This window comes from Bombina bombina, chromosome 5 (assembly GCF_027579735.1).
Source record: "Bombina bombina isolate aBomBom1 chromosome 5, aBomBom1.pri, whole genome shotgun sequence".
In the NCBI taxonomy this organism is placed as follows: domain Eukaryota; kingdom Metazoa; phylum Chordata; class Amphibia; order Anura; family Bombinatoridae; genus Bombina; species Bombina bombina.
The window spans coordinates 260,424,153-260,436,191 of record NC_069503.1 but is presented as its reverse complement, the minus strand read 5'-3'; the positions used below and the strand labels follow the sequence as shown (position 1 = coordinate 260,436,191).

The following is a 12,039-nucleotide window of genomic DNA, read 5'->3' as shown; positions in this document are numbered from 1 at the left end:
ATAATTAACCTACCCTAACTGTTATACTAAAATTACATTAAACTATATTAAACTATTAATTAATCTACCCTAACTGTTATACTAAATTACATTAAAGGGACACTGAACCCAAATTTTTTCTTTCGTGATTCAGATAGAGCATGCAATTTTAAGCAAATTTTTAATTTACTCCTATTATCAAATTATTTTCATTCTCTTGGTATCTTTATTTGAAATGAAAGAATGTAAGTTTAGGTGCCGGCCCATTTTTGGTGAACACACTGTGTTGTTCTTGCTGATTGGTGGGTAAATTCACCTACCAATAAACAAGTGCTTTCCATGGTCTGAACCAAAAAAATAGCTTAGATGCCTTCTTTTTTCAAATAAAGAAAGCAAGAGAACGAAGATTGATAATAGGAGTAAATTAGAAAGTTGTTTAAAATTGCATGCTCTATCTGAATCTGAAAAAAAATTGGCTTCAGCGTCCTTTAAACTACAAAATAAATTAAATATATTATATATTTAAAAACCTAACCTTATTCAAAATATTTAAATCTACAATTAAAAATTACAAAGTTACAAAAAAACTAACAACTAAGTTACAAAAAATAACAAACACTAAGTTACAAAACAAAATAAACACTAAGTTACACAAAATAAAAAATAAATTATCAAAGATTTAAACTAATTACACCAAATCTAATAGCCCTATGAAAATAAAAATAAAAAAAAACCTTAGCCTACAATAAACTACAAATAGCCCTTAAAAGGGCCTTTTGCGGGGCATTGCCCAAAAGAAATCAGCTCTTTTACCTGTAAATAAAAAATACGAATACCCCCCAACAGTAAAACCCACCACCCACACAACCAATCCCCCCAAATAAAACCCTAACTAAAAAAACCTAAGCTCCCCATTGTCCTGAAAAGGGCATTTGGATGGGCATTGCCCTTAAAAGGGTATTTAGCTCTATTGCTGCCCAAACCCTAATCTAAAACTAAAACCCACCCAATAAACCCTTAAAAAAATCTAACACTAACCCCTGAAGATCCACTTACAGTTCTGAAGATCCAACATCCATCCTAAAAGAAGCCGGGAGAAGTCCTCATCGAAGCAGGCAGAAGTCTTCATCCAGACGGCATCTTCTATCTTCATCCTTCCGACTCCATCTTCAAGACATCCGACACGGAGCATCCTCTTCGTTCTACGTCTTCTTGAACAATGAATGTTCCTTTAAATTATGTCATCCAAGATGGCGTCCCTTAGATTCCGATTGGCTGATAGAATTCTATCAGCCAATCGGAATTAAGGTTTAAAAAATCCTATTGGCTGTTGCAATCAGCCAATATGATTGAGCTGTCATCCATTTAGCTCATATTCTATTGGCTGATTGGATTAGCCGATAGGATGAAAGCTCAATCCTATTGGCTGATTGCAACAGCCAATAGGATTTTTTTAAACCTTAATTCTGATTGGCTGATAGAATTCTATCAGCCAATCGGAATCTAAGGGACACCATCTTGGATGACTTCATTTAAAGGAACATTCATTGTTCAAGAAGACGTCGAACGAAGAGGATGCTCTGTGTCGGATGTCTTGAAGGTGGAGCTGCTCCGCGTTGGAAGGATGAAGATAAAAGATGCCATCTGGATGAAGACTTCTGCCCATCTGGAGGACCACTTCTCCCAGCTTGGATGAAGACTTATCCCGGCTTCAAACACAAGCGAGAATTTAACTCAATAAGGTTATAGTATTTGTATACCACAATAAGGCAGACCTTTATTGCAAATATAAGTCTATTAATGGCAAGCAGTGAATACCAAAAACAAACCTTTTGGCAGAGATAGACCAATAATAATTCTCTGCTTATTATCCCAAAAAATATGAACAAGCGTGAGAACCAAACAATGACAATACTAAGAGGGATCTGACCCAAACAATATTTAATATATAAGTGCAAAATAAGTCATCCAATAGTAACAACATCCAAAGCACCATATCATACTTTTCCCAAATGGTTTGGTATATTCCACAGATAACACACAAGAGATGGATGAGTATAATGCAGTAAACACTAGCAAATAAACTTATGCCAAAAATAAGGCGCTGAATATTTACTATTCCACAATTTCAACTTAAATTAACTTATAAACAACATACTGTAAGGTATAAGTCCACAAATATATATATATTGTGCTGAGATTCCGATTTATTTTGCCTTGATACTAAACATAATTAATGTGAAATCACAAGCAACAGATTAACTCAGCATGAATATATCCACACAGTGATAATTAACGATGTCTACAAGTTATTCTAAGACATAGAAAGCACTTATAGAACGTATTTTTCCATATTTGGGCACACTCACAGTCATTGTAAAAGCGATATAATTTTACCAAAAGTGTCAATATCGCAAAATTCAGCCAGTCTTTGGGCCTCACAATACTGAAACACTCAGTTTACAAGATTTGGGCACGCTCACAGTCACCAAAAGTGATATTTTATCCAAAGTATTAATAAAATACCAAAACAATTTATTTTTGGAAATCTTGTAAATTTAACAACACCTCAATATACGATTCATCTCATTTTTAGGACAATCAAGAGTGCTTTCCCTAAACATTACGAGGAAAGATTAAGGATATCAAAAATTATCAATAAAGTTGATACTTATATTTTTTGGTAAATAAACACACCTATGTTTGAAAACTAAAAAGCAGATAACTATCTCTCTTAACAGGAGTCTTTTACAACCCTGCAGCTAATTTAAACCCCAGCAAGCGACCCTTATATTATTTGCCATTAATACTGACACTGAGCACAGTTTCTTTGTGTTTTTAAATTGCACACATTACATTATGATTTTATACAATTTATGTTAAGAATAAAAGTTATGTTTTAAACTAAAAACCTCTACCCCGAGTTCTTTTCAGCCCTTTTGGGTGCTATATATTTTTAGGGGTATAGAAGTGCTATAAAAGTGCAACCTTGGAATCCCAATCCCTTTTGAGGTTCAACTCCTGTTTGTTAATTGTCTCGCTGCACAAGCACTCTAGCTCAGTAGGTATATCCAATTTAAAACCTGACAGAGCAACCCCCTTTCATCTATGTAGTGCTTATGCTCTTTCTCTTGCAATTCTATTATCCCGGCTTCGTTGAGGACTTCTTGCTGCTTCGTTGAGTACTTCTCCCGGCTTCGTTGAGGATGGATGTCCGGTCTTCAAAACTATAAGTGGATCTTCAGGGGTTAGTGTTAGTTTTTTTTAAGGGTTTATTGGGTGGGGTTTAGTTTTAGATTAGGGTTTGGGCAGCAATAGAGCTAAATGCCCTTTTAAGGGCAATGCCCATCCAAATGTCCTTTTCAGGGCAATGGGGAGCTTAGGTTTTTTTAGTTAGGGTTTTATTTGGGGGAGTTGGTTGTATGGGTGGTGGATTTTACTGTTGGGGGGTATTTGTATTTTTTTTCCAGGTAAAAGAGCTGATTTCTTTGGGACAATGCCCCGCAAAAGGCCCTTTTAAGGTCTATTTGTAGTTTATTGTAGGTTAGGGTTTTTTTTATTTTGGGGGGATTTTTTATTTTCATAGGGCTATTAGATTAGGTGTAATTAGTTTAAAGATTTGATCATTTATTTTTTATTTTGTGTAACTTAGTGTTTATTTTTATTTGTAACAGTGTTTGTTATTTTTTGTACTTAGTTGTTAGTTTTTTGCAACTTCGTAATTTTTTATTGTAGATTTAAATTATTTGAGTAGGGTTAGGTGTTTAACTATATAATATAGTTCATTTAATTTGTAGTTTAATGTAATTTTAGTATAATAGTTAGGGTAGATTAATTATTAATTTAATATAGTTTAATGTAATTTTAGTATAATAGTTATGGTAGATTAATTAGTAGTTTAATATAGTTTAATGTAATTTTAGTATAACAGATAGGGTAGGTTAATTATTAGTTTAATATAGTTTAATATAGTTTAATTTAAATCTAAAGGTAAATTTAAATTTATTATAAGATAGGGATGAGTTAATATTTAATGTAAAGTTAGCAGGTTGTTAGATTTAGGGGTTAATAGGTTAATTCATTATGTGGAGGGCTGGCTGTTTAGGGGTTAATAGGTTTAGTAAGTGCTAGTGATGTGGGAGGCCAGGGGTTTAGGGGTAAATACATTTATTTAGTTGCGGTGGGCTCCAGGAGCGACGGGATAGGGGTTAATAACTTTATGTAGGTGGCGGCGGTGTCAGGGCGGTAGATTAGGGGTTAATAAGTATAATGTAGGTGGCGGCGGTGTAGGGGGCAGCAGATTAGGGGTTAATAACATAATGTAGGTGGTGGCGGTGTAGGGGCCAGCAGATTAGGGGTTAATAAGTATAATGTAGGTGGCGGCGGTGTAGGGGGCGGCAGATTAGGGGTGTTTAGACTCTGAGCTTATGTTAGGGTGTTAGGTGTAAACATAACTTTTATTCTACCATAGGAATCAATGGAATATCGGGCAGCAGCGAGCATAAGCTTTCGCTGCTTTCAGACTCCCATTGATTCCTATGGCATTGGGATTGAAAAGCAGGTACGCTGGGCCGGAATATTGGCGAGCGTACCTGGTAGGTATTTGTTAACTAGCAAAAGTAGTCAGATAGTGCCGAATTTGCATTCGGAACATCTGTAATGACGTAAGCATCGATCTGTGTCGGACTGAGACCGGCGGATCGTATGTTACGTCACAGATTTCAACTTTTGCCGGTCTGTAATCTTTGATAACTAAGGGGAATCAAGCTCTCCACAATTATGCTGCGGAATTCCAGCGTATTTGCGGTTGACGACTTGATAAGTAGGTATCTAAGGATTGCTAGAGATTTGCAGAGGGTATATGATTTGCAATGTTGTTTATGTGGTTGGTAGAAGAGTTTTCATAGGGTTGTAATAAAATTAAATACTTAATTTATGTTTTCCGAATAGGGTGGTTTTGAGAATTAAATGGGATACAGTGTATAATGCAAACACAATCCAGCCAAGCAGGTTTGTGTTTTGTGTTAAACAGCTAGATTAATAGAGACTTGTTATTCTCTAGACATAACATATTTTCCAATAATACAAATGAGTTTTTTTATCATTTGCTGAGGCACTAGCACACGTAAGAATGGTTAGATAAACATGTATTGATTGATGCATCTGGAGGAAACAGCTTCTATTGAAATAAGTGTTACAAATAATTGCATGTAGATGCTTAAAGACAATACAAAATGAACTACACTGTTGCTTCCAGCGCCATAAAAAGGGTTATATAGCTCTATGCACAACATTTAAAAAACCTACATATCCTCTATTAATGGCTAAATTAGGGTTAGATTATAAGTGGTGCGCTAACTGTTGCGTGTAAGCGCATTAAATGTAGTGCATGTTGGGATAGTGCGACTTCAGAGCTCTGGTTAACTATTACCCTTGACTAAAAAGTTGCACAAAACACATCAAAATCACAATTAAAAATAAAGTTACAATCAGAATAACACAGTTTGATTAAAAAAAATATTGCATAAAAAAGTGATACTATTGCATAAATAAAGGGTTCAAGGATATGAGGTCTCAGGTGTAAGAAAATGAAAGGACTGCAAAATGCTTTAACATAGCGATACATACATATACAGTATATGTCCAAATATGTGTGTATATATATATATATATATGGTGCAGATGGATTATGCAATCCCATTTTAAAACGCGATTTTAAAGACACCAGTATGGTTAGTGTCAAAAATGTAAAATTAAAAACACACCGTTTTTATATGTCGGGGTCTTGAAGTGACTAAATAAAATATGGCCATCATGCCAAGATAACTATGGCATTCATATGGTTAATGAGTGTTGAGGATGTATTCTGAGGACAATAGGTTAATGTCACATACTGTAAGCAAATAAGTAGACGTGCCGCACTGAATAATTTGTAAAGAATATTCTAAAAAATTAGCTTTTCGGAATACTTGTGTGCTGTACTATTAGGTATTTGTTTTGTTTAAAATAAAACAATTTTTGGTTAACTTTTACAATCGTTTTCATTAAAGCAAATGTAAATGTTTGTTACAGGTGGCACAGTGTCACCTGCAGTTTAAATACTAACCTATAGAGAGGTGGGGAGCCGTGCTAACCCAACCCTTCATCACAGAATCCAGGGACGCTCTAATAGGAGGAATAGGCTGCGGATCCCAGAGAATGCGCAAAAGGACCTTCTCTACATTCTTCTTTATATTTTGCTTTGTATTTCCATATTTGCCCATGTATTTTAATTCTCTAATTCCTTTAGAGGATGCCATGTTTGCATTAATCCAAGCTTACTCAGCATATAACCGTCTCTCAGGACTGTATAGTATTTTTTAAAAATTATTATTACATTTTACTGTGCAGCTTCTAAATACAAGCAAATGCAGGTGGTATATAATACGCTAATTGGCTCACCCATTCCTAGCTAACATGCTTAAGCTAAGCATAAAAAACAGCTTTATTGTTAAAATCACTCTATGGGGTAGATTTATGAAGCAGCGGATGCTGCTTTCTACGCCCATCATTTCTGGTCTGCCAGAAACGGAAGTTAACAAGCAGCGGTCGTAAGACCACTGCGCTTTAACTTCTCCAACACCTTCTAGGTGGCGGACTGAAGTCATCCAGATCCGATACAATAGGGATGATTGACACCCCCTGCTAGTAGCCGTTTGGCCGCCGGTGAGCAGGGGCGGCATTGCACAAGCAGTTCACAAGAACTGCTTGTGCAATGATAAATTCCGACAGTGTATGCTATCAGCAATCATCGATATCTGTCGTACATAAGCCGCTGAGCGGATCATGTCGGACAGACTGATGATAAATCGACCCCATAGTCTGAGTTAGTAAACTAAGGTGTTAAAACAAAACTGTATTATCAACAAAACATATTATTATATCTATCACCCTAAAAGGTAACAATTTACTAATTATCTCTAACCTTAGCCTGATGAAAAAAATAATTTGACATTTTTACTTATATATTTTATTTGCTGTTTATTTTGTTTTATTTTTTGGTGGGCATTCAAGGTAGTTAGCATTGTCATGATTAGGTGGAAACAATTTGATTAATTGAATCACAGAAATTATAAAATTTAAGTACATTTTCTTTTTTCTATTTTTCACAAGCAATTATTTTATTCATTTACTTTGTAAATGCAAAACTGTCACTATTAAGTTTTACATTTTATAAAAAATTATAATAAAATTCTTTGTATATACTACTTATTTAATTATGTCCATATTAAAATTGCTGTATGCTTAAATTTTAATGTGAAGGAATGGGGTACACATACCATAACCCTAATGATCATAAGCTATCAGGCATGGAGAGAAATCATGCACAATCTTTGGATTTGTTTTTAGACCTTTATTTCTAATGTATGAGTCTTTTCTTCACATTCAGAGCACTGAATAACAACATAATCAGATCTCAATCCAAAATTTGTATTTCTAAAATTCTTTGAGGGACCTCGCCATACTGACGATACTTCTTAGCTGATCTCACCTGAGCAGAGAACTTTAGATCAACGGGACCCGGGTCTTATGGGATGTTTTTATTTTGTGCACAGTGAACTCTTAGATATTGCACATTTATTTGTATTAAACCAGTGTCACCATCTGAAGACACACCAGTCTGGAAGCAGACCCTCAGTACAGGGGTAGGACATGAACACACCGGGCCTCTGGACTGTGGGTCAGATTACAGGATGGTGAATGGTTAAATTGCAGCTCAGATCAGTAGACTGGAAACAATGCAGGATGTATGTAACTTGCTGAAATATATAACTGAAAACAGGTTAGAAACAGAACAAGGCTGCAGAGAACATTATGGGTGTTGACAAGGATTCATTGTAGAGGAGTAGAAAGTTCGAGGCTACAGTGGTTTTGACACTGGAATGTAGAATAAGAGCTGCAAAGTGAAGTTCAAGCACAGATGATTTCTTGAATGCTGACTAGACACAGATTTCAAGTAGTACAGTTCAAACTGAAATAGTCTGCAAAATATAATACAGCAGTTGATAGGGAGTTGAGACAAGTTGAAAATCACATAGATATTCACTTGCTGCACAAAGTACTTGTATCACTCTGCATAAATTCATCAGGAGTTCGATATGTTACAGAGCTGATAAGTATCCACTTGCATAGCTTGCGCACCAACACATGACCCAGATGAGACGTAGTTAGAACTGAAGCAGGTACTTGCAAAACTTGGAAAAAAGGTGATTACCAGGTGAATGATCCAGGACAGGTTACATATATAAAATGCAGGCAAAGGCTGTAGAAAACCAAATAACAGAGATTAGAATTTGGTAGTTACACAGACAATGTTTAAGGGACAGTCTACTCCAGAATTGTTATTGTTTAAAAAGATAGATAATCCCTTTATCACCCATTCCCTAGTTTAGTATAGCTAACACTGTTATATTTATATATATATTTTACCTCTTTGATTACCTTGTGTCTAAGGGGCCGATTTAAGAAAGTGCCAGCGGACATGATACAATGTAGCGTATCATGTCCGCCGCACATAGATGAATGCCAACTGCATACGCTGTCTGCATTTATCATTGCACAAGCAGTTCTTGTGACCTGCTTGTGCAATGCTGCCCCCTGCAGATTTGCAGCCAATCAGCCGCTAGCAGGGGGTGTCAATCAGCCCGATCGTATAGGATTGGGCGGATTGATGTCCGTAGCCTCAGAGCAGGCGGACCAGTTATGGAGCAGCGGTCTTTAGACCGCAGCTTCATAACTGCTGTTTCCGGCAAGTCTGAAGGCGAGCCTGAGCCAGTCGGAGCTTGATAATTTGGCCCCTAAGCCTCTGCAGACTTCCCCCTTATTTTAGTTCTTTTGACAGACATGCATTTCAGCCAATCAGTGCTGACTCCTAGGTAACTTCATGTGCATGAGCACAATGTTATCTATATGGCACACATGAACTTACACCCTCCAGCTGTGAAAAACTATCAAAATGCCCTGAGATAAGAGGCGGCCTTCAAGGGCTTAGAAATTAACGTATGAGCTTATCTAGGTTTAACTTTAAATAAAGAATACTAGGAGAACAAAGCAAATCTGATGATAAAAGTAAATTGGAAAGTTGCTTAGAATTGCATGAGCTATCTGAATCATTAAAGTTTAATTTTGACTAGACTGTCCCTAGATAATTGAATTATATTGTAAACTTGTTTTGCTATGTGTCATTAAATATTTTATATTACAATTTTAAAAATGTTTACTGTCATTTTAAAACAATACTTTGCAACCTGATTTATGAAAGTAAATTAATAATCATATGTTCCTTTTCCAGAAAAAGACATAAAGAAGATACTCCCACTGGCTTTTCAAATCCAGTTTATCTGGAGAAGAGCAGCATAGAGCCAGAGAAAGAGGTAAATTATGTTTTATATTATCAGCTATAAGTATAATGTAAGTATGTCCCAGAAGAAAACCCATGGGCTGTTTAACTACAGTATGTTCAAATGCACATGAAAAACACTTAAAATATGGGTGGCTGCTATTCAAAATCACATGCTTATGTTGTCACATAGGTGAAATTTCTAGAGAGCCATTAATTGTTGCCCCCCATTGATGACATTTTCAATCCAGGTGTGTTTAGAATTTAAATGTACGAGCGTATTTTGACCAGCAATTTATGAAGATAATCCTCCTATTCAATTTAATCACAATTCGCAAGTACTCATACCGGCAATTGATTTAAAGGGCCATGATAAGCTTGAAAGTAATGCAGCAAAGCTGTAAAAAGCTGACTGGAGAATATCACCTGAACATCTCTATGTAAAAAAGAAAGATATTTTACCTCAAAATGTCCTAAGTATTCACACCCCATTGTAAAGGACTTTAAGCAGCAAATCAGTATGCCTGTCCTGGGACAGGCAAGGGAGTGAGCTTCGTGCACACTCATTATTTCCCTATTCAGTTTAAGGAAGTTTACTATTAAATCTCATGAGAGTTAAGTGAAATCTCATGAGATCACAGTAAAAGAGTTCATGACCTCAGCACTGTTGATGCTGATTGGCTGCAGTTAATTTCATCATCATTTTTTTTTTTTTTTACCTGCAGCTGAACAGTAGCTGAAGTATAACTTTTTACACAGGACTTACTCTGGTGAGTTGAGGAAATTGTGAGGTACAATATCTTCCTTTTTTACATAGAGATGCTCAGGTGATATTTTCTAGTCAGCTGTTTACAGTTATGCTGCATCAGTTTCAAGTGATTTAGCATTTGAGTATTATGTCCCTTTAATTTAAAACATGATTGATTTAAGCTTTTTCTCACCTGTACTTAGCCATATCCTATTAAAGTCAAACTTTGCACACTGTTTTGTCTAATTTTCACAACTAGTAATATGCCTGGATAAAAAAATGTTGATTCAGGACCTTTGTTGACATGAACACCATAGGAAAGAGTAAAATATGTCCACGATCCATTCATCCTGGGAATTACTCTTCCCTGCTACTAGGAGGAGGTAAAGATTACCAAACCCCAAGAGCCCTATAAAATAGGTAAAGATTACCAAACCCCAAGAGCCATATAAAATCCTTCCCACCAAACTAGTAAATCAGTCTTGTCTTTGCCTCTGCTGGAAGAAGGAAAAGAATAAAGGTGTGCATGTTATTCTTCAGTGAGAGGGGTTCTCCGACTGAGTTAAGGCCCATTTCCCCTAAGGGTGCAGTGTTTGATGGAGGAATATATTGGGAGTGTGGGTAGTGATATATTTTTCCCCTGTTGGTAATTAGAACTGCAAAAATATCAGTTTCTCTGGTTTTACAATTTATATGTATGTGTTTGAATACAATTAACATTTTTATTCTATAAACTAGTGACAACATTTCTCCAAAATTCTAAATAACAATATTATCATTTAGAGCATTTATTTGCAGAAAATGACAACAGGTCAAAATAGCAGAATATATGCAGTGTTTTCAGACCTCGAATAATGCAACGAAAACAAGTTCATATTAATTTTTAACAACACAATACTAATGTTTTAACTTAGGAAGAGTTCAGAAATCAATATTTGGTGGAACAACCCTGATTTTCAATCACAGCTTTCATGCATATTGGCATGCTCTCCACCAGTCTTTCCCATTGCTGTTGGGTGACGTTATGCCACTCCTGGTCCAGCAATTCCAGCAGCTTGGCTTTGTTTGATGGCTTGTATCTTTGTGAAGGATGTATGAATCAAGCCACGTACAAGGTTATCTTGGATAAAAACCTGATTCCTTCTACTCTGACAATGTTCCCCAACTCTGAGGATTGTTTTTTATTCCAGCAGGACAATGTCCATGTCACACAGCCAGGGCAATCAAGATGTGGATAGAGGACCACCAGATCAAGACCCTGCCCAGCCTAATCTACCGACCTGATCCCCATTGAAAATATCTGGAATGTGATCAAGAGGAAGATGGATGATCACAAGTCATCAAAGTCAAGCTACTTGAATTTGCTTGACACCTGATAAACATGGATTTGTTTTGTGCCAGGAGTGGCATAAAGTCACCCAACAGCAATGTTAAAAAGACTGATGGAACAACCCTGATTTTCAATCACAGTTTTCATGTGTCTTTGCATACTCTCCCCAAATATTTACTTCTGAACTTTTGCTACGTTTAAAGGTTAGTATTGGGTTCGTTAGAAATTAATATAACCTTGTTTTCTTTGCATTATTTGAGGTCTGAAAACACTGCATCTTTTTTTGTTATTTTGACCAGTTGTCATATCTGCAAATGCTCCAAATGACAATATTTATATTTGGAATTTGGGAGAAATTTTGTCAGTATTTTATAGAATAATGTCCATTTTACGCAAACACATAGCGATAACTTGTAAAACCAGATAAACTGATGAGCTTGCGCACATCTATTGCTCATGCTGGCATTTGAGTCTGCGCGTGTCAGGATAGTGCACATAGGTTTTTCTGGATAGCACGCCTCAGGTTTCACGCACAGGTCAGTTTTGCTGCACTCTTTTGGGGCAATTTATCAAGTGCTGGCGGATATGATTCACTGTAGCAAA

The 12,039-nt window shown here is 36.1% G+C and overlaps 1 protein-coding gene across 1 annotated transcript in view; it reads left to right on the top strand.

The window, feature by feature from the left end:
• The window catches only part of MALRD1 (MAM and LDL receptor class A domain containing 1), a 998,487-nt gene that overhangs the window by 958,218 nt on the left and 28,230 nt on the right, over window positions 1-12,039 (top strand). The window contains exon 31 of the mRNA XM_053715701.1: window positions 9,311-9,392. Within this exon, the coding sequence (XP_053571676.1) occupies window positions 9,311-9,392 (82 nt within the window). The remainder of the gene's footprint in view (window positions 1-9,310; window positions 9,393-12,039) is intronic.